This window comes from Pagrus pagrus (genome assembly GCF_965226575.1).
Source record: "Pagrus pagrus genome assembly, chromosome: 23".
Classification (NCBI taxonomy): Eukaryota; Metazoa; Chordata; class Actinopteri; order Spariformes; family Sparidae; genus Pagrus; species Pagrus pagrus.
In genome coordinates this window covers 18,765,339-18,792,031 of record NC_140205.1, presented here as the reverse complement: position 1 = coordinate 18,792,031, position 26,693 = coordinate 18,765,339, and the positions used below count along the sequence as shown (strand labels likewise).

At 39.9% G+C, this 26,693-nt stretch overlaps 1 protein-coding gene across 9 annotated transcripts in view; it reads right to left on the bottom strand.

Annotated features, from left to right (window-relative positions):
• Window positions 1–523: 523 nt before the first annotated feature.
• osbpl8 (oxysterol binding protein-like 8) overlaps window positions 524–26,693 on the bottom strand; it is a 97,499-nt gene continuing 71,329 nt past the window's right edge. For 7 of the 9 annotated variants that reach the window (XM_084345114.1, XM_084345115.1, XM_084345116.1 and 4 more), the window contains 20 exons: window positions 21,915–21,988; window positions 20,598–20,678; window positions 19,054–19,155; window positions 18,039–18,242; window positions 16,497–16,581; window positions 15,084–15,249; window positions 14,777–15,002; window positions 14,025–14,209; window positions 13,065–13,146; window positions 12,846–12,944; window positions 12,600–12,696; window positions 12,350–12,448; window positions 11,936–12,033; window positions 11,058–11,147; window positions 10,576–10,712; window positions 10,158–10,343; window positions 8,404–8,557; window positions 6,016–6,118; window positions 4,965–5,070; window positions 524–4,874 (listed from right to left, as the gene is read on the bottom strand). In XM_084345114.1, coding sequence (XP_084201240.1) covers window positions 4,745–4,874; window positions 4,965–5,070; window positions 6,016–6,118; window positions 8,404–8,557; window positions 10,158–10,343; window positions 10,576–10,712; window positions 11,058–11,147; window positions 11,936–12,033; window positions 12,350–12,448; window positions 12,600–12,696; window positions 12,846–12,944; window positions 13,065–13,146; window positions 14,025–14,209; window positions 14,777–15,002; window positions 15,084–15,249; window positions 16,497–16,581; window positions 18,039–18,242; window positions 19,054–19,155; window positions 20,598–20,678; window positions 21,915–21,988 — 2,504 coding nt within the window. In that variant the 3' untranslated portion in view covers window positions 524–4,744. The remainder of the gene's footprint in view (window positions 4,875–4,964; window positions 5,071–6,015; window positions 6,119–8,403; window positions 8,558–10,157; window positions 10,344–10,575; window positions 10,713–11,057; window positions 11,148–11,935; window positions 12,034–12,349; window positions 12,449–12,599; window positions 12,697–12,845; window positions 12,945–13,064; window positions 13,147–14,024; window positions 14,210–14,776; window positions 15,003–15,083; window positions 15,250–16,496; window positions 16,582–18,038; window positions 18,243–19,053; window positions 19,156–20,597; window positions 20,679–21,914; window positions 21,989–26,693) is intronic. The other 2 variants (XM_084345117.1, XM_084345122.1) reach the window with 1 other exon arrangement.

The window sequence follows — 26,693 nt, the reverse complement described above, 5'->3', positions numbered from 1 at the left end:
AAATGAAAGCTTAAAAAAGCTTCAGTTTCTTTTGAAAAGGAAAAACAATTAAATTGTTCAATGATGACAATTCTCTCTCACAAATTATGATTATATTCCATGTTTCAATTTACCTTCATTTTATCTGATTGCTATTCATTTATTTTCCTCCGTATGGTTTTTCTGATGTTATTCAGATTCTTTCCTCCAATCCAGCTCACCAGGATTTGGACTGTTTGATGGAGACAGGTCAGGCAAGGTGAGAACAAATTCTGAGTGACATATTTTCATATACACTTACTGTGACATCACCTACACTTTAGTCATTTGCATAATGATACCTTGTTCATATTTTGGTCTAGATTTGATCCATGGCACGTCGCACGACTTTGCAGTTACAGAGCCTCACATAAAACTGTAACAAACTTAATCTAGTGTAATCTCACCATCTCACCATCCCCTCATACAACATCAATGGATACAGAATGAATAATAAATGCTATTTATGCATGTATTTACACCATAACCCAAACAGACGACACCAGGTTGTCATTTGTTTTTTTTATTATTCTGTGTTATGTTACACGTGACCATAAACTTCCAGGAAGTTATAGTTGCCATTGGAGATACAGTAAATATATTCAGGTACTCAGATAGGCAAAAGGGTAGGTGTGTGTGTGTGTGTGTGTGTGTGTGTGTGGGGAATATTCAGGGTTAGGGGCAGTTGACATTGACGGTGTGCACAAGTTGAGGACAGTCGCTTGTGTGTGACATCAAGTGACGAGGAGTGTAATAAAACCAACCGAGTGTGATTTTAAAATCAGCATTGAAAAAAAAAAACAAGACAAGAGAACACTGACCTAATGCTATAAGCAGAAAAAAATTAAAAGCATCAACCAACATACAAAAGAGGAATAAATAAAACGCGTTATTTTACACAAACAGCAACAACAGCGACGGACAGCAGAGATGTTTGTTTCCCTCTGAATTTGGTCAGTGAGAGAGCGAGAGAGGGACAAGGACGAGGAGTGGTCTCCCTCCCTCCCTCCCTCTCTCCCTCCCTCCTGTGGCAGGAATCAGCATCCGGAAAAACCTACGGGTGAGTTACTATGGCGACGCTTCAGGAGGGGGAGGCAGGAGCAGGGTGGGGTGGCAGCAGGCGTCAGACTCGTTTCTAAGGCTTCGTATGGCACGTCCGCTCTAAAACACTACGGTGACTACAGACGCCGCCAGGGTCCAAGTCCGGATCCAAGTCTCTCCTCTGATGCTTTTTATTCCAGATCTTCCCCTTCGTCATGAGTTCCCCTCGCTTCCTGGACTCTGGCTACGTTTGTATGCTCCACACCTCGCCCCACGCGTCCCTGCCGACCTCCTATCACCTCCGCTAAACCCCCTTATCCACCCCCGTCCCAGTCCAACTCTAGAAGGCACTGATAGAAACGTATTTCTCCACATTCTAACATCTGGATTCTCTATTTAAGATGAGCAATCGAGGCAATGAGGATACACAAAAAATACACGTACAGATACACACGGGCCAGCCGGGTAACTTACGGGGAGGGGGAGGGGGTACAGCTGGCTCCCGACGATGCTACCAGTTTGTCCTTACACCTGTGTTAGCGTTACAAAGTTTTCATCGCTCAACAGTCAGCTGACGGCGGAGGCAATTGGATATGTAAACGTCAACGAGGCTAACACCATAACAGGCAAAGAGATATACAAAATCAATATTCAAATACGGTCCATCAGTGGTTTGGATCTTTTTGAATTGCCTCAATTAGTAGTTAGTTACCGGCATCTTAGGAGAAAATGCTGACAGCCTGTGTGGTAAAAAGGTCAGGTACGGGTTCTAATATGCTGCCTTCATCCTTGGCTGGTACTGAAAACAAATACAGGGCCCGAATAAACTTTTCTGTTTACAAACTCGATCGCTGGGGACCAGAGTTTTTGTTTGTTTGTCTGTGTAAGAGTGCAAAACCAGCCCTTAACTCGTAGGTCCTCATAAGTCCTGGTCCTCATAAGCCTGCACATTATCGCGGTGTTATATCCGCTGTTTATTTTTGAAAGTTATCCAGCATGTCTCCAATGAGGAAGGCAACTGATTGGAACCTTAATGTATACGAACTACTGTCAAAATCTCCAAAAAGTTCTTTAATTATCAAACTCCTGCTGAATAACAGCAACTTCTTGAGACCATTTGGATACATCTTCACTGGGAATCTAATCATGTACCCCACTAATCAGTTTGTTATGTTTTGCCATGTCCATGTGTATCTACAGAGCAGTGGACAGAAAGACACACAAGGTTGAAAAAGACTGGCTTGTGCACAGAGCGCGGGAGTGTCTGTATTGCGAACCTTGGTGTTGAAACGCCACGCGCTACTCGCGAAGAACAAGTCACCCCGTTGGATATGTACACAGTGAACGGGTTGCCGACTCCTACTCTACACACTGAGTTTGGCTGGTACTTGCGTACATTTGGAATGGTTTACTATGGTGATAGTAGTAATTAGAAAAAGTCTATCTCCTCCTCTCACTAGTAGCTTACTAAAGTGTCTATTCTAGCTATCCTGGAGAACATCTGAGGCGCAAAAACACTGGAAGCGATGATTGATGCTCTGAATTTGACTTGAAGTGAGCCGCTGAGGGGAGTGTTAAAGGTCTTTCCTTCCATGGCTTGATCTGATTTAATAATGAGTAAAGGATAAGTTCACCAAAAATGAAAATTCAATTGAACTGATGGAAAGTTGGGTAAGGTTTTGTAGGATTTGGGGCATTTCCGGAGACTTGGATTAACCCCAGAAGTGCTGTTTGGAGCAGTATTCATTTATTTTTTCAGTTAGTTTTTTTAGGTTTTAAAACAAGTCCCCATCCACTCCAGTTGTTTAGGAGAATGCTGCAACGCTGTTTTGTTGCGAAGCTCCAGAAATGTTTTGTGGACTATGAAACGTCACCTTACTTTCCACTGGCTTGAGGGTGAGAAGATAATGACTGAATTTTCATTTGTGGGAACAGTTCCTTTAACTATGCAGTTCAAATAAAACATTTTAAAAGGAACAGTTTATCTTGGGAAATGCACTTATTACATTTCTTGCAGTAAGTCTGATAAGAAGACTGACACCACTCTGTACAGTAATTTCACTGTAAAGCAGCCTGTTAGCTTAGCTTTGCACAAAGACTGTCCAAAAGTACCAAAATCCACCAACCGACACTTCTAAAGCTCAGTAATTAACACATTTTATATTATTTACTCAATTCTTAAAAAAAGCGTAAAATGACATGCTGTTGTTTTCCAGGCAGTATGTTCCAGACTAATTCTAGCTGGGCATGGTCTCTTCTTGAAGGCTTATGATGACAAGAAATAACCCTTCATGCAACTCTCCCCTCAGCCAGACTAGCTGCTTTCCTCTGCTTCCAGACTTTATGCAGCTAAACTAACCTGGTGCTGGCTGTATTAAATGAACATATATGTGAGTGGTATTAATCTTCCCATCTAACTCTCAGCAAGAAAGAAAATATGTGTATTTCCTATTCTACTTCTTTCACTGGCCATCAGGTCAAAGAAGGCAGTTTTTAGTTGACATCACTTTGACTACAAACATAACACCTCCCTTTACCTGAAACTACAGTTGGGCAGTGGTCACTGAGGCTATTTAAAAATCGTCTTTTTTGACCCTCTGTTGATGCTCCGAACCACCTCAGAGCAGAAATGTAAAAGTATTTTGTTTTCCACTTTAGTGCAAGTTCAACTGATAAAAATAAAAATGATGACCATGTCAAGAAACCAAACAACTGACGTTTCCAGTGCATTTGTGCCTTAAGACAAAATACTGTACATAGGGCTAATGTCCTAACAACGCCTCTGTCTGTACATGCTACCTACAGTATACAATGACAGTGTCAAATGTTTGACTTTTTTCTTGAAACATTGACTCTGTATGCAAAAGGTGAACTTGTATCTTATTATACAGCAGAAATTATAGCTTCTGTTCCTTTTGACATGTCACTTGTGTTATTTGTCTCTTCTGTCCATTTCCACGTGTGGAAACCCCAGCCGATATGAAAGTATCTGACAATAAAAAAATAAAAGTCACATAAATTGGACCACTTTGTTTTTCTCTCCCTTATCACCGCTTTTTGTTCCAAGCAGACCTCTATTCATGAAGGACACACCAAGCAAAGAAACAAAATGATAAAAAACATTCAAATTAAAGTTGTTGTTTTTTTTTTTAAATCTGTGTCACCATCTGAGTCATGGAACTCATCTCCATGTTAAAAAGTTCCCTGTTGTTTGAGGTGAAATGTGAGTCAACAGAGTAGTTTCACTCCATCGGAAAGAAAAAAAAACAAACAACAGCTAAAAAATGGCTGCTGTCTTTGCCTCATACATCAAGGCAAATCAGTAAGCTCCAGAGTGGCAGTCGAGACTTCATCACACCACACCTCAGCTTCAGCAATCTCCCCTTATCGCCGCTTCTCTCCGCTTTGAAATCTGTGGATCTCCCCAGAGTTTTGGAATGGACAGGATAAAAATAAAGTTTTAAAAAAGTATCTTTTTTTGTGTGAAAGTCTCCACTTTTCTGGACGTGTGGTTGGACTCGATAAAGACAGAGAAGAAGAGAGTGGGAGGAGACTGTTATAGTCACTTATTGTGAGAGGTCAGAGTTCAAGTCTCTAAGTCCCCCACCGTGATGCCTAATGTTCGTAGAGAGTGGGAGTGCGTTCGTGTGTGTGACGGCATCTCTCTTTCTGTGGGCTATGGCTGCTACTTGAAGACGAAGTTGATCACGACCTGAAGGAGGATGAGGAACACGATGATGACGTAGTCGCGCTGCTGGAGGAAAGAGCCACCCTCCGCCCGGCCTGCCGCACGACTCCGCAGCACACTGATGCTCCTATAAAAACATAGGAATTATGGGTAAATGCTCAGAAGGTAGGCATCAGTTATCAGGCTCATGGTAGAATGAGACGAACAGACTTCTCACCTGTTAATGTCCTCCTGCGTCTGCTTTATAGATTCAATGGCACTTTGAAGTTCACTGAGGTCGGCTCCTTTTTTCCTCAGCCGGCTGTTATGCTTGCTTTTGTGTCCTGCAACAATGTGTGTTAGATGTGGTTAATTAAATTACATTAAAAAGACTTTTTAAGACCTTCTGAAGACCGTATAGAATGCAGTTATTTCATTTATACATTACAAAAGTCAACTAACTTTCCACTATAAGTATTCGTAGTTTAGTAGTTATTTTAAGTACACTGAAGTACACTAAAGTTAACTATAAGAAACCATACTAACAGTGGATTAGAAATTAGTATACTCTCTTTAAATACACTAAGTGACTACTATAGGTATTTGCAATTAAGTACAGTTTTGTTTTTAAAAGTGCACTTGTGTACAATTTACAATACACTTATAAAAAAGTGCAATATTTGAAGTACACTTAAATACCACTTTAAGTATTACAGAGTTAGTATATTTATTCTTAGTGCACTGCAGTTGCACACTTAAATTAGATTTCCAAAACAATAAAGTTTACTAGTTTTGTACCGTAGTTTTCTTTTGGTAATACTCAAAAAAATCATTTAACAGCTTGCTGTGCTCACAGGCCACTGTCACATCGGTCTAACTTGTAGTTTTAAGATGTAAAATGTCTCCAACAGCCTACGAATACACACCAAAATAATTGTATAATTGATGTTACGGTCTAAAACTGCCAAGAACACAATAAAGAATAGAAATATTTTGAAACTGTGTAAATTAGGTTAAATATGCTCTCAGGCCCTGTAGGGGGAACTGAATTCAATGCTTTTTAATACTTGCAAGATACCCTGGTTAAAGCTGACATGCAATTCTCTTTAGTTTATCATATTAGATTCTAATGTTGAACAAAATAATAAAATGAAATATGAAATAAAAGCATCTTCCTTCACCGTCACCTCCACACTAAACCACCAGAGAGTGCTGTTAACTAACTTTATATCATTCTACAGGCGGGAACTTCAAACCAGACCTTTTGTGTGTGAATGTAAATGACTCACGCTCGCTGCCGGACGAGTCTTGGCGGTCGGGCTCGGGTGATGAGCAGCCACTCTCTGGGCTCTTGGGTTTGTCGCTCTTGTGTTTCCTCTTTGGCACCGTTACCTAAACACATGTGTACAGATCCACACAAACACACAGAGAGAAACTGGTCAAACACAACAGCTACAACCAAATAAGAGCACATACTGTACAAACATATCTGAGCAACCACACAGGAAAGACTCAGGAATAAACAAATAGAAAATGAACAGAATTGTTCACAAACACATTAATACAACAAAATGGTGTTATGATGTAACACACTACCACACAAACATGCTAGTCGGCGTTGGTGGGTCAACGATATGATGTGCAATGCATGCTGGTACGTCGGACGGGCACATCTGTTTAAAACACTCAACAATGACACAGCCAGCGTCCAAAATTAACCGAAGCTGCCAAGAGCTGAAACATTTATAATAATTCAGTTCAAAGGGATTATACTGACTGGATTACAGCTCTTATTCTTCATGCTTTATTTAATGTGATGCAATTTTTCAAGCCTGGACTCTTTGTCAGGAAAAACAGCTTTTAAGGTTGATTTAAGGTAACGGCACAAAAACATTTTTGCCTGACACAGACGAAAGATCGCAAGGTTAAAGTGGACAACCTATTTATCAGGTAAGGAGCTGCATATAAACCTCTTTTATGAGTGATTGTGATTTTTTTTGATGATTTTAAGAGTATCTATCTGATATCACTGTGTTGGTGTTGTTCCCAGAACATCATAATTAATGTTGATCCAGAGCCATTACTGCAACTTGCATAAAAAGTTAAAAGCCATCACTATGAAAAAGTGACAACTGGAAACAGCTGAAAGGTTTAAGTGTAGGAATCACCCAGGAGACCACAGTTTGATTCCCATTTGGTACATATTATTGTACTGTGTATGTATATCACATAATAGTACCCAATTTTTTCAGTTTTTTGTGCAGCTTAGTTAGGTTTAGGCAACAACAATACTAGGTTGGGTTAAGAAAACATGGTTTGGGTTAAAATGCACCCTTTCACAATGTTAAACACGTGTTTGAAACTTCTCCCATGTCTTTTTTCAGAGTCGCTAAGCTTTAACATTACAACAATGTGATTGGTCAGGTACTATGATGGTCGCGGAGCAACATTAATTATGATGTTCTGGGAACTACAGCAACAAAGCGATATCAGATTTTGCATGGTGACGGATGCTGATGCATTGACCAAAAAACAAGCTCAGGCACTTGGCAGGTGGTTTAATGAACACATACACATACACAGACACATACAAAAAAATGCAAACTGTTTGACTCTAATTAGAGTGACTGCACCACAGCAGCCTTTAGCTTCTCAACATCACACGAACCAGGAGCAACTCAGTAGAGGTGAGCGAACAAACAAAATGAAGATGAGGACGGGTGGAGGTGAGGAGGGCGTGGTGGACAGCCCTGAAGTAACCATGGGCTGATGGTGGTGGCTGGTCTGTTGATGACGGATGGAGCTGTTCTCTGTTTTAGACTGGGATTATACTAAATAAAGTGAAAAAACCCACTGATGATGTCATTCTCTCTGTAACGTACAGATCACTTCAACTCTCACTAGGGTTTATTTTCACCTCGTTACATTTTCAAGTGGAAATTGAGAAACAGCTTTAGGTGCGGCCACCACATTGGTTGTAAGATTGAGATTAAAATCACAGTTTAAGGTACAAATTCAATTCTGTTTGATTCGATTAGTAATCGAAATAGTAAAATCAATAACTGGTGAGTTATAATTGGCTTGTACAAATGAAGATTGTTTCTATTCATATTCTATAAAGGTGTGAGTAAGTGGTGACTTATATTAAATTGAGTGCAGCATGAAGAGTGCCTAAAAACATTGTGTAGAAGTTACTATTCTTGCTGCAACTTGAATGGCTTAGAAACTATTTTTAAGTTAATTCACCTTCATATTTTTTTTTCACAATGTCAGAAATAATAAGTCATGAGCCTGCAGGAAGGCATTATTTCAAAATACGGCCGGTGTGACACACGTTCGTGATGATTGATCCTTTTCCTCTTGACAAGGCAGGAAAAGGAAGGAGAACAGCTGGTTATCCACTTACTTCAGCATGCAGGTTAACATAACGTTCCCTTCCTTACAGAGAGAACATTAGTGCCAGGGTGGGAAAAGAAAAACAGAGACAAAGAGGAATAAAAAAAAAAAGAAAAAAAAAAAAAAAGGAGCAGAGGCGACAGCGGCGATGGCAGCACAGTGACGACGACACAAATAGAAGAAGCGACAATGAAGACGGTGCACCGGGTGCTGCGTGGAAGGTGGCTGAGGCGGCGAGCAGCTGTTTTTTTAAATGTCGGTTTTCGATCGGGACAACCTACCTGGCACTTGCAATTGTCCCTCCGCGGCCCCTGGTTACTCAGACTAATAAGACTGCCAGAACGTACCATAGGGGTGCGGTGTCGGACCTTGGTCTGGATACAGCCATCTTTCTCAAACTGGATCAGGTCGTTGAGCGGATCCCATGGCCTCGTGCTGGTGAGAGGGCGGAGGGACACAGAGGGTGAGATGAGGAGACATGGAGACGGAAAAAATGGTAAAACAGACGGGGGGTTGCATGGAAAAATAGAAGACATGACAGAGAATTAAATGCAAGATAGTGTAGTTCATTACATTCTATCTCAGGGAGGTCCATCCTCTCTATATAATAATATATATATAATAATAATAAAAGCATTGATCTCCATCATCAAGAGCAGTCTGATAGCAGATTAGACATCACTGCTGCAGTTACAGGAAATCAGCACTAGATGGCACCCTGTGACAGTGGACAACACAATATGGAACATGGTGTTGCAAATGGGGGAAGCTTTAATTTAAACTGCCTTATATTAGTACCAGTTGTGAAATGTGAACACTGTTTTTGTCCTGCTTAAGGTGTGAGCAAGACAACTCAAAAGAAGCACTTGGGTTAACAATCCTGCACGTTAACATGCTTTTAAAGGTGCAACATGTAGTTTTGGGAAATACATTTTAGTCTGAAGAGAAAAATCATCATTGAAATTTTTTTTTTAAATGTCCAAACAAACTAAATAAGCAAATTCTGTGTTTTTCACAACTTAATAAACTGAACAAACAAACTGACCTCAAAGGACAACACAATTTCATACTTTTTTACTTTTTACTGCCAGACCCTGCCACCTTCCAAGCTTCAAACAGTGTTCTGGGGACCTTATTTTCCTCTGAGAACAGCTTGTTTATTCAGTTATGGAAGAGTTTGTATTATTACCTCATTAATATTGTAAATATTAAAATTCAGAGTTGGATTTATTCTCCCAAAACTTTAACATGATCAGCATTAGATTTTTGTTGTTTTGTTCCCTAAAAGACACACAACGTCTTTAAAATGCAACAACATGCATGATTTTTATTACATGTAAAGTGAACTAAATATGATTGGTGATGTTTTTCTAATATCCATTTCATTATTATAAAAATGCTAAAACATTTGGAAATCCAGCAAAGTCAATCAAGATCTCCAGTGTCTTAGTCTAATATGAGCTTTAGGTTTTTGTCATTTTCATTGACATTATTTATTTGTTTCCAAGTTTAAACAAATATGAATAGGTAGGCTGATATTAGATAGATAGATTGATAGAACATATTATTGGCTGACATTAGCTTAACACACACATTGTATCGAAACACGTGTCCACATATAATAAGTAAAAAATTGCAGTACATTCATGCCAAATATACTGTATGTTTGTGGTAATTTAGAAAGAGTGTCTTCATTACATTGTTTGTCCACCAGAGAGCAGCAACGGAATTTATTTTTGCACTGTAAAATCGTCCACTCAGTACATATTTTTATCTTTATAAAAGTTCTTTAGTAACTACATTTTAAGGTTTTTATTCAAAAATGTTTATGGATAAAAAACAAAGAAAAAACAAATATAGGCTGATATATCATTGTGAGAATTTTTAAAATTGGTATCAGCCTCAAAAATCCAGTATCAGTCGGGTAGTAGTAGTACTGAGGTATTACTGAATTCTACACTATCATAGTTTACTTTGCAATGACACTCGTAGGTGACACGTGCCTGTAGTTTAATCTTCAATATGAGTCACTCACTCGGCATATCTGTAATGCCACTCTCCAGTGACGGGGTCCTGCTCGAACAGGGCGGGGATCCAGTCCTCACACTTGGCCTTGCGTTCGCGGGCGGACTTCCTCTGAGCTTCCTCCAGGATGAACTTCTCGTTGGTGGCCTCAGTCTGGTCCTTGTTGTTGATGGCCCTGGTCACGTGTTGCCACAGCCTGAGGGATTGAGAGGGGACAGAGTCAGAAACTGTATGGGAGTAATAGATACAGCACAAGCAGCTTTGAAAAGAGAATCCTACAAATCTATCAAGGTGCCAAATAGTGACCGAGATAAATTTAAATGTGTTGTTGTTCCAAACATTTCACAATGTGGCAAGCGTAAGAACATTTCCAGTACTTTTCAGACTGTTTCAGGATCTGCTGATACTCTGACAACAGTTAAGTTCACCTTTCTGATTCGAGGTCTCCCTGCTCCTCTGGCGGGACGGTGCAGCGGGTCAGTCGACTCTGCCTCAGATCCGGCGTCGGGTTCCAGAACGTGTCCACTGTCCCCGTCTTCTTGTCATTGATGAAGATCTCACTGTCCTGTAAGAGCAAAGTAAAAAAGCTCTCCTTACTTGCCTACAGACAGCATAAGACACACACTAAAGCACAGTGAAGCTGTAATCTTTGGTTATTCGGTTCATGACTGTGGGTACCAGGCTGACATTATTTTGGTATCATATCACAGCTTCTTTGAAACACATAAAGCCACAGAGATCAACTGCAATAGTTTCAACTTAGCAATATTTCCCTGAACATCACAATAAGACCTCTAATACAGTGTTTCTTTTTGTTCTTTTTGAATCCCCAGAAAAATGTGTATGTGTAAATCAGGGTTTATCATACAACAAGCAGTCATCAGAGGAATGTGTGAAGATCGTGTCTTACCCAGTGGCCTTCTAGTGTAGCTAACACCTCCTTTCCCAGCTTGATCTTTCCAGAGACCTGATTGACGCTGTCACTGCTGCCCAGGAATGGCTGGAGGAAAAAAGGGAGAAAAAGGAGGAGCAGGGAGAGGGAAGGGGAGGCAGACGGAGAGGAAAGGGTAAGGGAAAAGTATAAGGAAGAGGACAGGAAGCAGAGGTGCACGCACACATACAGTTTATATACCGTAGAAAAATACTGTGGTTCATTATGTGTGATTTTGTCTGTATTTATTTATCTGTAGTGCTTTAAAACAGGACGGTATAGTACGGTTTGGTTAAGGTTAAAGAAATGTGGTAAAAGAAAACAAGTGTTGGAGATAAAGCAATTACATTTAAGACCAATCTACCAAAAAAAGAGTAAGCTAACAACCACCATCAACTTCTAATTAAACTCAAGTTAATTAAAGTACTTCAGCTCAATAGTTCGAGTTGGTGAACTGCGATCAATAACACCTTTTTACTAATCTACATGAGGCAAAAATAGACAACAGTAAGTCTAACACCAACAGTCATGGTTTGAATTTTAAATGCACATGTATCGGTTCCCGTTTGCGTTCCCTGACATGTACCTGTCGCTAGTTCATGATAGGACGATGCAGTTAATGGTGTGAATCGTGGTATGGAGGATGGGATGGTTTTCAGGGGGGAGATGGAGTGGAGTGGTGGAATTGGTGGTGGCGTGAGACATTCAGAAAAGTCACATGAGAAACTGCCTTTTTTTTTTTTTCAGAAGTTTATTACTCAACTGCTCTAAAGGTTCGACTCTTTCAACAGTAGACTGACATTTCCTACTCCTCTAATGTTAGTACCATTAGTTTAAACAAAAAAACTCAGCCATACCTTCAGTTTGAACTCAAGCTGAGCACTGTAGCCCGTTTTCTCACACGCGATGGTGATCTGACCACCCAGCTCCAGGGTCATCGTGCCGTACAGGATGCCTAGAGCATGAGAAACTTCAGTTAGCACAGATGACTGGCTCAGAAAGTGGACACAACTTTTAGGTCTTGTTCTAGGTAGTTTATTGACAGATTTTTGTCAGGCACATGTTTTTCTGATGTCCACCTTTTTACTGTAAGTGCTCTACATTGTATATGTTTGACCTCCGCATCAGTCTACTCTGTGTTCTACAAGCTGAGTCTGACATGTTGAAAACATTTCAATGGTGGATCAAACTGCTCATGAACAGTGTTTACAGCTACATACAAGCACGTCAAAGGTGAGATCATGGCATGAGAATGATCAGGCTGCACTCACCTTTACAGTGAGCGTAGGGCATGTTCATCACATAGTCCTCTCCTCGGTTGAGAAAAGTGAGTCGAGCCTCCCCGTCTAATATGGCTGACAGGGAGTTTCCTAGAATGAAAACAACAGCAGTCAGTGGAAAGATGTTCTTGAAAACTAAATTAAAAACAAGAGAACCACAGTTGATTAAGTAAAAGCATGCTATTTAATCAGAATTGAAGGTTCCTGTGGGTGACATTAAGTGGAATTTTGTGGTGCATACCATAGAACTTGGACTTGGCCAGGATGCTGCCACTCAGGCAGAATCCGTCCTTCCTGTTGCTGACATAGAAGGCTGACACTGGAGGATGATGGGATACCTGTAGAGAAACATACACTGATGTGGTCAGCTTATTCAGATATGGTTCACATATGGTTGCTTTATGGGAGTTATCTGTTAAGGTGGAATGAGCTCCTGACCAATCAGATTAACAGTAGGTAATACTCGTAATACTGGAGCAGCTGTTACCTGTTCTGCGATGTAGAAGGTCTTGCTGTTGGTCTTCTGGTGAAGCCACATGCAGCGGTATGTCTCTCCAATAATGGGGTTGTAAGGCTTCTTTAACCCCTGTGAATTAAAAACCACCATGACATGTGATTTTAGCACCATATATTGTGTGTAGAAAGTATGTATAGTCTATGAGGCTCATCAACATCAAGTCTCTTTTATATGTTTAATTCTCCTTACCTTAGGCTTTTTGTAAAATCCAGAGATGTACCACTTCACCACCTTCTTCATCCGGTTGTAGGCATTCTCCTCAATTGCAGCCCTGAAAATATAACACACTTAGACTGATGCTTCCCTACAACACATGCTGTTGAACTCGGATGGTACAACTTCGTACAATCTGCTATCAAAACTTTCCCATGACCATATCTCCCAGCTTTTCTCTAGTTGTCATTGTGCACTTGAGTATCCAGTGAACTTCTTCACAGAAAGCAAAGACTGATTGACTGAATACGTTTTGCTTTTCGGACATTCAAGTGTCTAAGTGTCACATTTTATGGAATAATCAGTCTCTTCAACTATAAAAGTCACATTGTGAGGAATCCCCAGACAAATCAACGACAACAGACAAAGATATGTATTCTGATGGTAAATGCTTAATAAACACCTGGGGACACATGGGAAAATACTTTCATATTTCTTTACTGAAGATGAAAAATTACTTCATAATAAACAACCATCTCATAAATGCTTACCTTATTAAATATTGTTAACAATATCTTTTTTAAATACTTGTTGGTCCATGTCAATTTTTTCTTTGCTTAATGTTCTGATATTACAGATGTTAGACACCTTAACCCAGTAGTATGCAGAGTCATTTGCAGCAGCAATTTTAAAGGAATAATGTACCAATAGAGGTAACACACCTCAGGTTTAAGGTGTTCAAGTTTATTTAAGTAATAAAATCTGTCAAGTTCGAACTTTGGACAGAGCTAGGCTAGCTGTTTCACCATGTTTCCAGTCTATGCTACTCGAAATAGCCTGTTGGCTCAAGCTTCATGTTTAGCATTAAAATATAATGTTATGATGGTATTGACCTCCTCATGTATCTCTTGGCAACATAGCGTATAAGAGTACTTTCCAAAATGTCAAACTATTCTTTTAAAAGCCTTAGGGCAAACAGAAATAGTAAGTTCTTACTCTGACAGGAAGTCAGCGTGGTAGTAGTAGTCTGACAGTTTGTCCAGAAAGGACCTTGGCTCCAGGATGAAGGTGGGCAGCACCACCTTGGACAGATCCATGCCAGGCCGCACCTGCTTCAGCAGAGTCCAGATCAGAGATTTATTCTCCTCTGATACTGTCTCTGTCTGGGCAGCCTCGCCAGCCTGGAGAAGGGGAGACACACACAAGGTAAGAGCAGTTATTTTTCCTGCACGTAGCCTGCATTAATACCGCAGACATGTTAGGATGCACTCAGAAACATTCACGTTCTTGCAGAAGCTTTAAAGTTGTATGTGATTGTTTGTGCAACTGCTTTGCAAAATGAGGTTTTAATTAGCTCCTAACTAGAAAGGTTTTTTTTTTATAGTAGGTGTTTAATTAGTGAGCTGTTGAACTCAGATTTCATTAGAATGGAAACGCGTACAAGTACTTTCACACTTGTTTTTATACCACAGTCATACCCACGCACACCAATCTACACAGGCTGTGATCAAAGCCTGTCCATGTTGCAGCTTTCTTACTAGCCCCAGCAGAGCAATATGCTAATTTCATCTCATTATGTGAATAAAAAAAGCTTTTAGCTGAAGTTTTAATTTAAGCTAACGATGAAAATGGCTGCTAGAAATCCTTTGGGAATACTGTGTAATGCTGCAATCACACTTCAACTACAACATTGTTTATTAACACCTCTGCATGACAACGATGAATTTGAAACAAAGTCTGTCTCCTACCTCTCCGAGCTCCTCATGGGACTGCTCCAGGTACGGGGTTTCACGCAGGTGTTCATTAGGGTCCAGGTCGATGTACGAGTCGTCTTGGCGCTCTGACGTGTCGCTGTCGCTCTCCTCACTCTTCTCCAGGCCTTCTGGGTCGGACTCCTCGTGGTCCTGTTCACCCTCCCTGTCTGACTTGTCTGAGTACAGGTCAGGGTCTTTCAAATGGTCGCTGTCATTGAACCTGGAGGAAGAGCGGACTTAAAAACTTGAAACTTTATGTGTAAATAATACATTTGTAGTTCAGATTTTATTTCCAACTCACTGGAAACCATGAATGTTATGAGCTCGGAGGAGGCTGTAGAAATTAATGGAGTGTTCTCCGCCTGTGGCCACAGTGCTCATGTCCTCTTTGCCCTCGCGAATCATGGTCCTCTTCAGCAGGCTGGAGCACTTCAGGGCCAGCTCTAAGGCGTCCATCCAGCATCGACCTGTGAAAGAGATCAGGAAAAGATTCTAAGCTAAACTTTGCTGAAGGCAGCAGCAGCACTTACTGTATTTTCAGGCTTTGCTTTTAGTTTGTTATCATATTTTTAATGTCGAGGATGAGGTTATGGTTGTTTAAGCGTTTTGTGCACACATTCCAGAATTAGATCCAGAGGAGCAACATTTCAAAATCCTCCTCATTCTGATATCTATAGCATTACAGAGAGCATACTATGTTGTAATTGAAATGAAAACCAGAGAGGGCTGAATCTTATTGGGAAATTTAAGCACAGAAAAACCTGCTTGGACTAGGTGTTTTCATGCCATTTTTTAAGGGCTATATACATGCAGTGCATAATTTACACAATTTGTACACAAGAAATAAAATGTTATGAGAGTAAATATTTTGCGCTAGTGTAGAAAACAGCAAGAGATTTTGGACACTGTTTGATGATTCCAGCACCATGGAGAGAGACTCTGAGAGGGAGAGACTGGATAGGGTGTTTCAGCACCATGGACAGAGACATGGAACAAGTGGGATGTGCCTAAAACTATTCACATGTTCACTTAAGTCACTGTGTAGAGAATTCTATGGAATGGATGGTACCAGTGGTTCTCAGACTTTTCTGTTTTGCACCCCTTTAGAAGCCAAAAATAAAACTACTGGTTTAATTTTTGTTGTTGACCATTAGCATATTGTGGAGACAACTAATTAAACAAGCCAAACTGAATTTGAAATATTGACAAAAAAAGATACGTTAGTGCCAGTGTTGGCCATCTGGCTAATTTTCAACTGTAATCCTTTAGCAAGATGTTTTGAATGTGATCAAATTTACAGAAAGAAGTTGATTGTCCCCACATGAATCATATCCATTCAACACTAACTTGGTCAGTACTGCCCAATGCTGTTAAACAAGTGGTTGGGGGAGATAAACTAGAGGGTGCTCAGGTTTTCATTTGGGCTTGTCCAATTGGCCTCAAACACTCAGCTGAGACATATTATTGTAGCTTTTTGATGCTCATATGAGTATCTGATAATTTCCCACCAATACTGACGACTAAAAAATCAGCTGTAAAATAAGTCAGGTTGCTCAGACATGCCTATATCAAAATATTGAATTGGTTTGAATAGTAGGATTGTAGTTTTAAACAAATACTGCCGTTGCTTATGAAGCTGAATTTATCTTCCTCACTCAGTGTAAGTTGCTACTGACCAGAATAGCTGAAGTGTGACTGACGGCCTGTCTCTTACCGTCAGATTCAGAGGCAGCACGGAAGATGAGGTGGCTGCTGGGTAATGGCTGAGTGATGGAGCCAACTGCTTCTCCTTTAGGACCCTGATGACATCAAGAAATAAAAAAGGGGGGAAATGCATGTTTACACATCAGGTGTTTTTTGAGTCACTGTCTTGATTGATCCATCAATCAGTTTGATCTTTTTCACTTGAGGCATTTTTGTGAGTTCCTCTGTGGTTTCCTCGTTTCAGCCGCAGAGTTTGTTCCCAGTTTTCAATCATTTATGTGTGCAAATAGAGGAAATTGAGACTCCTGAGTATGCCGTTATGCAAACAAGCTATGAGAGGGGTTCAGAGGGGACAGAAGCTGATTGAGTGAAGTGTTTTCAATGGTGAAGAGGATGGCGGCGAGAACAGGAACACTGTAATCTCAAACACAGACCGCTAATTGTGATTCATGACGCAAACGAAAGGGAAAACACTTGAAATGGGAGGTCAGTGATGAATACCAAATCGCAGTTCGAGTGGATGACTGAACAGAGCTGAAAACACAGGAACAAATGCAAAATGTGCTCTGCCAAACATGAAAATGGCCTAAATCAAACAAAGATGAGCTCTTAATTATACAGTTAACGTCCACATCTGTTTATCCATTTGTTTTAACTGCAGGCGACAAAGGGTGATCCTTTTCCCCTTGATTATGTGTTTTTGTTCGTTCTGTTCAGCACTGGAGAGAATAACACGCATCATTCAAATGTATCTGTCTGCATAACAAACCTCTGACACTATTCTCCTTCTCTATTATGTTTAACAGATTTTTGCATGGTAAATATAAAGCTACAGCCAGAAGCCTGTTAGCTTAGTAGAAAGACTAGAAAAACAGAGTGAACCAGCTGGCCTGGTTCTGTCAAAACGTAACAAAATCCAAAGAGAATTATTGTTGTTTTACACAGAGTTATGTGGGAGACTATGACCTCAAGGATGTGACTGTGCCTGACCAAAAATAGGTACTGGTACATAGCCCCCCATAAATCTTTAGATTGATTTTTATACGCATTTTATAGATTAAAAAACAAGATATAATGTAGGGGTGGGACATCTGGCCAAAAAATTATATTGCAGTCTATTTAACTGCAATCATGATCCATGATCATTTTTAACTTTCCTTTTCATCAATTTTGAAACGCCCTGGGACTAGAGCCAGACTCTAAATGGCATATCATTCTAAATTTGCACTATTAAAACATTGTATTAAAGATTTTTTGGCACAAGCTCCTCATCTAATGTTGTTAGCTATAATAAATGTTGAATTATTTATAATACGTCACCCAAGGAAGAGCCATGTAAAGTACATTGTCCAATAACCATAGGCATCTAGCTCACTCTGTTGGCTTGTTTACTGTTCATGTAAAGTTTGGAAACAGATGTTAGAGGACTGATGTATATTCTCCTTTCCCTATCTCCTATTTGTATAACCTGGTAAGTGACCCCTGAATGATTCATAATACTCCTGAGAGTTACTGATGGCTGTGTATCCTGTATCTGAAGGTATATACTGACCTTGACGGCCCAGATCGATTGCTCCAGCGGGTGGAAGAGCTTGAAGCAGAAGCCGTCCTTCTTAGAGGGCCTTTCGATGAGCTCGCAGGCGTTGAGCAGCACCGTTCCAACCCACTGGCCATTTTTGTGGGTTTTATAGATGAGCAGGACGCCTGGTTTCAGCACACACCACAGCTTGGTCCAGCTCTTCAGAGTGCCACGGATCTGAATCATATACAGATAAATGTCAGATATTCGAAGGTTTTACCTCACCCAAGTTACCTATTATCCAACTTCTTTTTAGTCTGGGCTTGTTTCTGTTTGCCTTAATTATGTAGTATAGTCTTTCTGAGTTTCCAGCTTTTGTTTTTTTTTGCTAAAGCACTTTGTAAGCTCTGTTTTTAAAGGTGCTTTATAAATAAAGCTATTATCATCACTATTATTTAAATCTCAAAATGTACATAAAGAGTGACAGTTTTGCCAACAATGTTCAATGTACAGTAGCTACAGAAGTCTGCAAGAAAGTCTCTAGAAGTTGCTAGATTATGTCACAAGCTGATGTGTTTATGTATGATGTCATCAAGTACTGTAATTATCTGCATAGCAAAATGTGTGTTTGGGATACATTTTCTATGTATCCTCCATAAAAGTGATGGAAGATAATGTTAAAACAATTTGAAACAGAAGACCAAACATATTACTTTCTCTTACTCTGTCATCATTCTTTTTTTTTTAATCACACCGATCCATTTAAATGTACCTTTAACTTCTAAAACTTTTAATGTAAGATCTTACATAGATTGTAGAACTGAATTGTCTTGAATACAAAAGACACACGTAAACTAAAGCCAGCTGAATGCTTGTAAAGAAATACATAAAAGTAAAAATACTATCAAGAGACAAACAGTAGGGTTTAGTGGGTGGTTGTTAGGAACACTAGCATACACATAAAGTTACCTTCCACCCTTTGAAAGGACAGTTAGGTAAAATTACAGTCCACTGTACAACCAAATGTTGGGGTGTAAGATGTTCCCACCTTCAGCCAGTCGGCCATGACAATGACAGAGGGATCAGTGATGGTGCTGAGCAGCTCTTTGGTTGCCCTCTTCTTTTCTTCCCTGTAGTTCTTCTTCTGCACCTACAAAGAGCGCAGACAGACGGACAGAAAATGTTCAGAACATCACTTTCCACAACTGTGCATATTAATATTCCACACTCTCTTTCTCACTGAATTACATTTGGCAGGAAATAATGAGACTGGAATCACACTTCTCAGTGTCGCCTGGTACCTTCTGAATGCAGAGTGAGTTATCTGCTGGATTTTATATCTCCTTTGGAACATAATGTACCCTGCCTATGAAAATATAGATTTTCAATATGCCTTTTCACTCTCTCTTCTCTGTGACACCCAGTTGACCCTGCTCCAGCGCCCACATAACCCTGCCTCCTCTCTCTCACTCAGGGTGCCGTGTCTTCGTTACTCGTCTCACTCTCTGCATTTTGTAATGTTGTTGGTTCATTAAAAATGACAAGTGCAGAGCCTTTGAGAGTGGTTTTGGTCGACACTGAAAACAGGAGCAGTGCTGTATGGAACTACAAGTGAAAGGCAAAGAATAAAAGCCATGTCTATGCAATGCTACAGTGCAGTGCTAACAAAAGGTGCTAACTAGGCGCCAATTTGACATAATGATCAAACTGTCTAACTTCACCTGATGCACACTGTCCCAAAAAGACGTTTTCCCATAAGCTTAGGCTGTAAATCCCTGTGAAACGACTTGTTTCCCTATCAGAATTTGATCAATTTGATCTGATGACGTTTGGAAAGTATACAATAGCAGCACTATTAAATCATTTAATCTTCATTCAATTTAGCTAAGGGGCTTTCATGGGAATGAACTGGCCTCCGCCCCTGATGCTGTATCCGGAATTTCCTAATTTGATGCATGGTGCTAACACAACACATTTAGCAAAGCACCCGAAGGACCGACACGCTGACTGCTATAAAGAATTCCAAGAGGTTGACGGCTCCCATTTCAACATCACCGAAGTTTCAATCAAGATGTCCCAGTAAACTGTTGTTGATGAGTGTGTTGTCAGACATCACACTTATTACAGCCGTTTGTAATTCCCAAAGCTAAAATGATCCCTCACAGAGCTATCATCCATGAAGTATATCAGACAGCAGCCTTGGTATATCTATCTTTTCACAAAAATCTTTCTTAAAAATCTTAAAAAATTTTATGCTGTCAGTACTTCTAAGTGCTATATTATATCACCATGACCTGGATGACTGAGAACCTTCATCAACATGCTGTCAATACTGTGTGTATTCCCCCAAGTGGTATTGAAAAATGGTATTAAATATCAATATTTTTCAAGACATTGTATCAAAGTTAGACATTTTAGTATCGAGACAACACTACTGCCTATCCTGTATTGTGGTGCACAATATGAAGGAACACTTAAGTTCAACCTATACAGTATTTTATGACAACTCACCAAGTAACACTGTGTGACAGTGCACGACAAGTACCTTTAAGACTCGTCAAGCAAGACTTAAGCTGATTTAGGCTCTCTTACCTTGAGGGACTCCTTTTTGGTGAGCTTTCCTCCAGATGCCGACACATCTTTGTCGGAGCCATTGTACAGCTTTGTTTCAGACTGTCAACACACAAGGGAAATAAAGGCTTTAACAGCAAAAAGTGAAAACTGAACACATGAAAATCTATGTTATTTCTCAACTTAATGTCTTCATAAAAAATATAAAATATATAATGTATAAAATGTATCATGTTGAGCTGATAACACACTACTCAAACATGTGAGATGACTATAACCAAAGCTTTCTGCATAAAAATCATCAGCTTGTTTTAGTACTGCACTCTGTCTGGCTGCTCTGGATAAGTCATCCACTTAATGGCTACAAAGTGTTCCCGCTTAATAACAAATCGCAAATGGTACAATAAACAGTCTACTGAAATGAGGACATTGCATTTTATTTTTGCAAAGAGTCAGCAGGAAACAGCTTCTCCAAGTGATTGTTTTCTTTTCCCTCTCAAGCTTGTTTGCTTCCCTGGTAGCCTTAACTTAGCTCAGTTAGCAGAATGAAGCCTATAAATGCCAGTACAGGTGTGTGCCAGCTCCTTTTACAAGCCAATTGGAGCGATTTAAAGTAGAGAGACAGACAGTGATGTGTGGGGAGCCTAAAGCACTGCTACTTAAGGCCTTAAATGGCCACAGGCAGAGTTAGCCTGAAGGTATGTGATAACAAGCACCAAAGCTAAAATCTTCTCTTTCACATCCTAAGGAAACCCGCACAGAGTTTCCTTTGGCTCGGACTACACGTATCTCTATGGAGATGGATGGAAACCAAGGCTAAGTCCCGCTTCTTCATAGCTTTTCTCAGATGTTGGATGTTTTTGATAGCAGAATCTAAAGATCAACTGAAGTCCACAGATAAGCATTCATTGAAATCGTGTCTTGGTTTTGGGAAGCCTTGCTGATTAAGAGCTTTTGATCATCCCGTCACGTCTTCATACTTGACAAAATCAAAACAAAAATGTAACAGGATTCATGTCTGATGAAAGCGTCTCTGCTGTGACTCAGAGGGAGACTCAGACACCCACGTCTACACTGACAAACATATTTGATGTGGACCGCGACAGATAAACTAGACGGGCCTCCTCCACACTGAGCTCATTTGAAAGGACGACAGAGTTTTGAATGTTTGATGTGTACAGTGTGTATGATGTGTGACTCATCTCCATGTAGGATATCTCGCGCCTGAGGCGAGACTGAGAAAAGGATTGAAGACAAGCAGTAATTCCCATATTCTCTGGTCTCATTACAACATGCACCCAATCGCCCATTATTGAACAGAGGAGTATTTTTTCTTACTTTGCTCTTAGATATGGAGTGCGAGTCCTCTTTTAAAGGCAGAGGCAAGAGGTCCTCCTTTCCTCGCTCGAAACCTGGAAAAAAAAAACAGAACAGCATAAAGAAATGCTCTCTCCATCATCATTCTCCAGGTGACCTACAGTATCTCATTCCAGTTAACCACCAAGTTACTGTGAAAATAATAATTTACAGCTTTAAAGGTCCTATTTTATTATAAGCGAGATTTCCATTTTTGTTAATAAAGCAGGTCTAGGTGCACTATAAATATTGTAAAAGTATCAAAACACTAAATCCAGAGAGAAATGCACACAGGCCGTATTCAAAATCTGTGCCTCGAAACAACTTGTCAGGATACATATATATATGTAAGGTTGTGATGTCACAACTGTACAGTCACCGCCCTCAGCCACACCCCTAGTACGACCATGGTTGGAGAAAACATCAGTAGAGCTGAGGCATAAACACGGTGGACGGTGCTTGTTCAGACCTGTGAGAGCTGACCTATTAGAGCAGACTGGGCTTTTCAGAGGGTGGCCTTCAAGAGAAGGGTGCTAAAACAGTGTTAATTTTTTGGTAAACACCCAAAATAAGAGTATGGACCTGAAAATGAACATAACATGGGACCTCTGAATTAGGAAAAATCCTGCCCACCCACTTGGTTCAACAGTATTTGATGTTGAGACTGGATTAAGGTACCACAATGACTATGCACTTCAAACTAAACTCTCACATTGCTCTAAAACTTTTTTTAATTTTTTTTTTTTTTTAAATCAGTCGCAACACAAATCAAAGACATCCCCCTTGGATGATGGGAATTTATAATCCAATTTTAAATGGGAAGCAATCCACCTACTCAAATGATCATTTGGAGAGTTTCTGTCTCTGCAGCACTCAATCTTACGACCCGAGGTCTGGTAGGAAGGCTGAGCAGTAGTTTTTATTCATCTTAAAAACTGAATAAAGCAGCTTCTCTTGTCTTCTATATCAATTTATTTCCCTCCTGCCCTTCTCTTTATTCTGTCTGTTTGCTGATTGACTGTCACTAATGTTCACCCTGTGGCAACTGCAAAACAACAGTATATTGGTCATGGTCTTTTTGATTTTGCTTCGACACATTAATACATTCGCACTAAAGTAGAAACAAAGAGTAGAGAGTCACTGCACCCTTTTCGTACTATTTTTCAATTCAGATTATTGTTCAAAAGCAAGTTGATGGAAAACATAGGAGAAATTATATTAATAAAACATGCCAGTTGGTTCAATTCACGATTATTCTTCTTTTATCTAATAGGCAAAAGATTGGATCAATTAACTGAAAAAAACTGGTGTTACTTGGTGTTGTCGTTTCTGCTTTTGTGATGCCATTCAATGGTGAGATCAGCTCACCATTGGATATCAAATGTGTTTTAAAATATTTGCAAGGCATACAAGTCCAAATGTTTGACGAGCTGAATGGAATCTCGTTACATTACTGTCTGTCATGGGAGCAGGCTGTCCTTCAAAGCGTCTGGAAGTGAGCAAGACATACAATCTGGTTGGTAACAAGCTGGCGCCTGCTACAAGTTCCTGATCTAAACTGAGCTCTGAGGTCAGAGAAGTTGAAAGGAGGTTCCTTGTTTTAATCCATAGTTTGGCTGGGACAATGCAAATGTGGAAAGTGAACAGGAAACACAAGAAACAAAGGCTTGATTACCAACTGTTCCAGTGAAGTTGCTGGTGGAAATGTGTGGTTCTGCAAATGTCAAACTAGACAATAATGAATGTGTCTTAATGCAGTTGAATGTAGACGCAGTGTGTCATTACAAAACGAAGCAGACAGACACTCACTGTTCCTCATTGAGCTCCACCTTAGCTTTTCTAATCTTCATTAGCGTGCCAGTTTCTAACCAATTAGTGTCACCTCGGCAACAAATTCCCCACTGAGACCCCGGCAGTTTATGACACCGGTGGTCTAAAGGTGGCAGAGAGCCTGTAAATATTTTATAGTTTCCATCTCTTATCCACAGGCCACCAATATTCAGCCATGAGAACGAAGGAAGCACTGCTGAGTTTCATTGCCGAGCGAGATATTTGTCATTTGCAAAAGAGTCACGTCTTATTTGACGAGCCATCTACCTTAATAAAACAGCTGTGCGTCTGAGCTGGCACAACAGGCATCCTTCTTAGGAATTCTTACTGCATACTTTCATTTTTGTCCTGCAGTTACTTTGGGGGTTCAAACTAGGATACTTTTAATAACAACAATGTGATGTACGAGTGATTTTATTTAGAAATGTTTCAATCATATCTTTCTCATCTATCCTGCTTCTTCAATTTACAGTGATGCCTTTCAATAACAACGCCCTACAAACAAGCTTTCTTCCTGGCAGTCCATTATGTGTACATAGAGGAAGCAATCATTGTGATGGCAGACAAAATAGAAGGTACAATAGTGTGTCAGTGCTTCACGGACGGATATTTTCTTAAACTAGATGGTAAATAGACTGGATTTCTGGATCGAAACACAAACTACGACACAGTGTAACTACTTTCTGCCCAAACAGTTCCTCTTGGGAATGAAAGTAATGTGCAATAGGTCTTCAGAGCTGCTGTAAAAGTGCTACTTGGGAAAGAGTCAACATCATACATGCATGTCTGGTTTGAGAAGCTTCAACTACTTGTATAAATGGTGCAAAAAAGGAAGCTCTACAGCTGAAAGACCCCTTCTTGCTTTCTTTGCTTTAGCTCTAATTAAGCTTCCACAGTGATGCACATCAAGAAAGGAGGGCACGCAATTGTCTTTCTTGCCTTCTGAGTGCTGCTTTTTATTTGAATGTGGATCGAGTTTCAGCGGTACATTAGATGTCCCAACAGACCATCTGTGCCCACTTGACAGGCACATCTCCATGCCAACTTCAACTGGAAAACAACTCGAGAGCAATTCACCCGCTATGGCAACCACTCATCAACCTCTTCTCGCAATCTCATTCTATGTAGGGGGACTGGGTGATCATAAAAGAATAACTGAGTTAATTAAAAAATTATAAAGTCACAGTGTAAAGTTGTCATCTGCTCTGTTGTTCTTTAAGTAACAGACAGCTGATTTTATGTTAAGACTAGGGCTGAACAATATGCAAAAGTATTACATTGTGACCGTTTTTGACAGATATTGTGATATGAGTAAGGATTTAAGCGCCAATGGTAATTTTTAAGTTTTGTTTTCATGACTTATTTTTCCAACATGATGGTGTCTTAGAAAACTGTGGGTTACATGCACATATTTAGTCAACAGATATTCACGTGAGACAAAGAAACCTGAAACTGAATGAAATCTTTTGTAGTAAAAGTAAAAGAATGATGACTGATGACTGAACAAACTCACTACTTATCCATGCTTGTTAGCTCTCCATTTTGCAATCAAGCAGTCAGACTAAATGAATGGTTTTGAGATACCCTAATTGGTTCAGGGACCCAAATGTGTTACCATGGCACAAGCAATACACAACAGATAAACGCCTTGTTGCAAACATAACTATTTCAAGACAGTGTGAGGAGCTAGGCATGATGCGTGAGGCAGCTTGTTAAATACATACAGGCTGGGGATTATGCAAAATGTTCAGGACAATGTCTGGGAAATGGGCTTTGCTACAGGGCTACAGAAAATTTTGATAAGCATTTCCTCTGCTAAGGACAATGGCTGAGCAGGGAAGCAATCAGTGTGTGAAACCAGCAGGAATATTAAGGTAGAGAGGGTTTTGGTGGTGTGAATTTCAAATAGAAGAGCTTGAGTATGCTATGATATCTAAAAGTAGGATTAGTTTTTTTTTCCAAATGCTGGATTTTTCTTCACACTATTTCTAATAAAGTGACTGTTAGATGTTGAATTACTTCAGGTTTCTATTGCGTAATTGTTTAAACAGTGTTTAAAAAACACATTTCAGAGTAACTTGAAGCATTCTACATATGATAATTGAAAGTATTTCGCTTTTAAAAAGGAAGGATTCTCAGAATGACTTGCAGCAGCAAAGATCAGATGGCAAAGTTTTTTTTTTCGTTAACCTGTCACAAAGATAATGGTAACACTGCTGACAGATGCCACTGGGTCTGGGTAAGGTCAAAGTCCAGTCTATCAGACAGAGACTTCTCACATGCTCCATCTGGTTTATTTTGGACCGGTAGAGACGAGGACTGGACGTCTCTTTTTGCCAACAGGATTAGTGAAGCCAACTGTTTGTAATTTAAGTCACCTAGGAATTCAATTATTCATGTAACGTTTTACATTTTTGACATTTACCTGACACCACAATTACCAATTAGTGACTTCTCTGTTGTTGTTGTGTCAGCACTGGAGTTTGGCTGCCCCCATTCTCATTCTGGTATAGGAGAAAAAACGCTCCAACTTGTTTGTATTCTTTTTAAACCAATCATAATCGTCATTCCAATAATCAGAAAAATGCTGAATATAAAATCTAATAATTGTGCATACATGTAAATATATGTATACTTTATTTATTACTTGTACTTCTGATACTGAAGTACATTTATTGGCAGACAATTACTTTTGATTCTCAAGTACATTCAATATCAGGCACTTTGAAGGGGTTCTGTGGAACTTCTAAGCTAACGTTAGCTACTGTTGCTTTCTGTTAGCGGACAGAGGCACTGAAACGAGGGAGGCACTCGAGAACATGCATCAAGTCATGTCCTTTGGCCTGTCACTGAAAACTGGGAGTCCTTGAAGCATTAAAACAGCATTAAACAACTTCAAGAAATCATCAACTGGCTTGTATAGTCAACTAA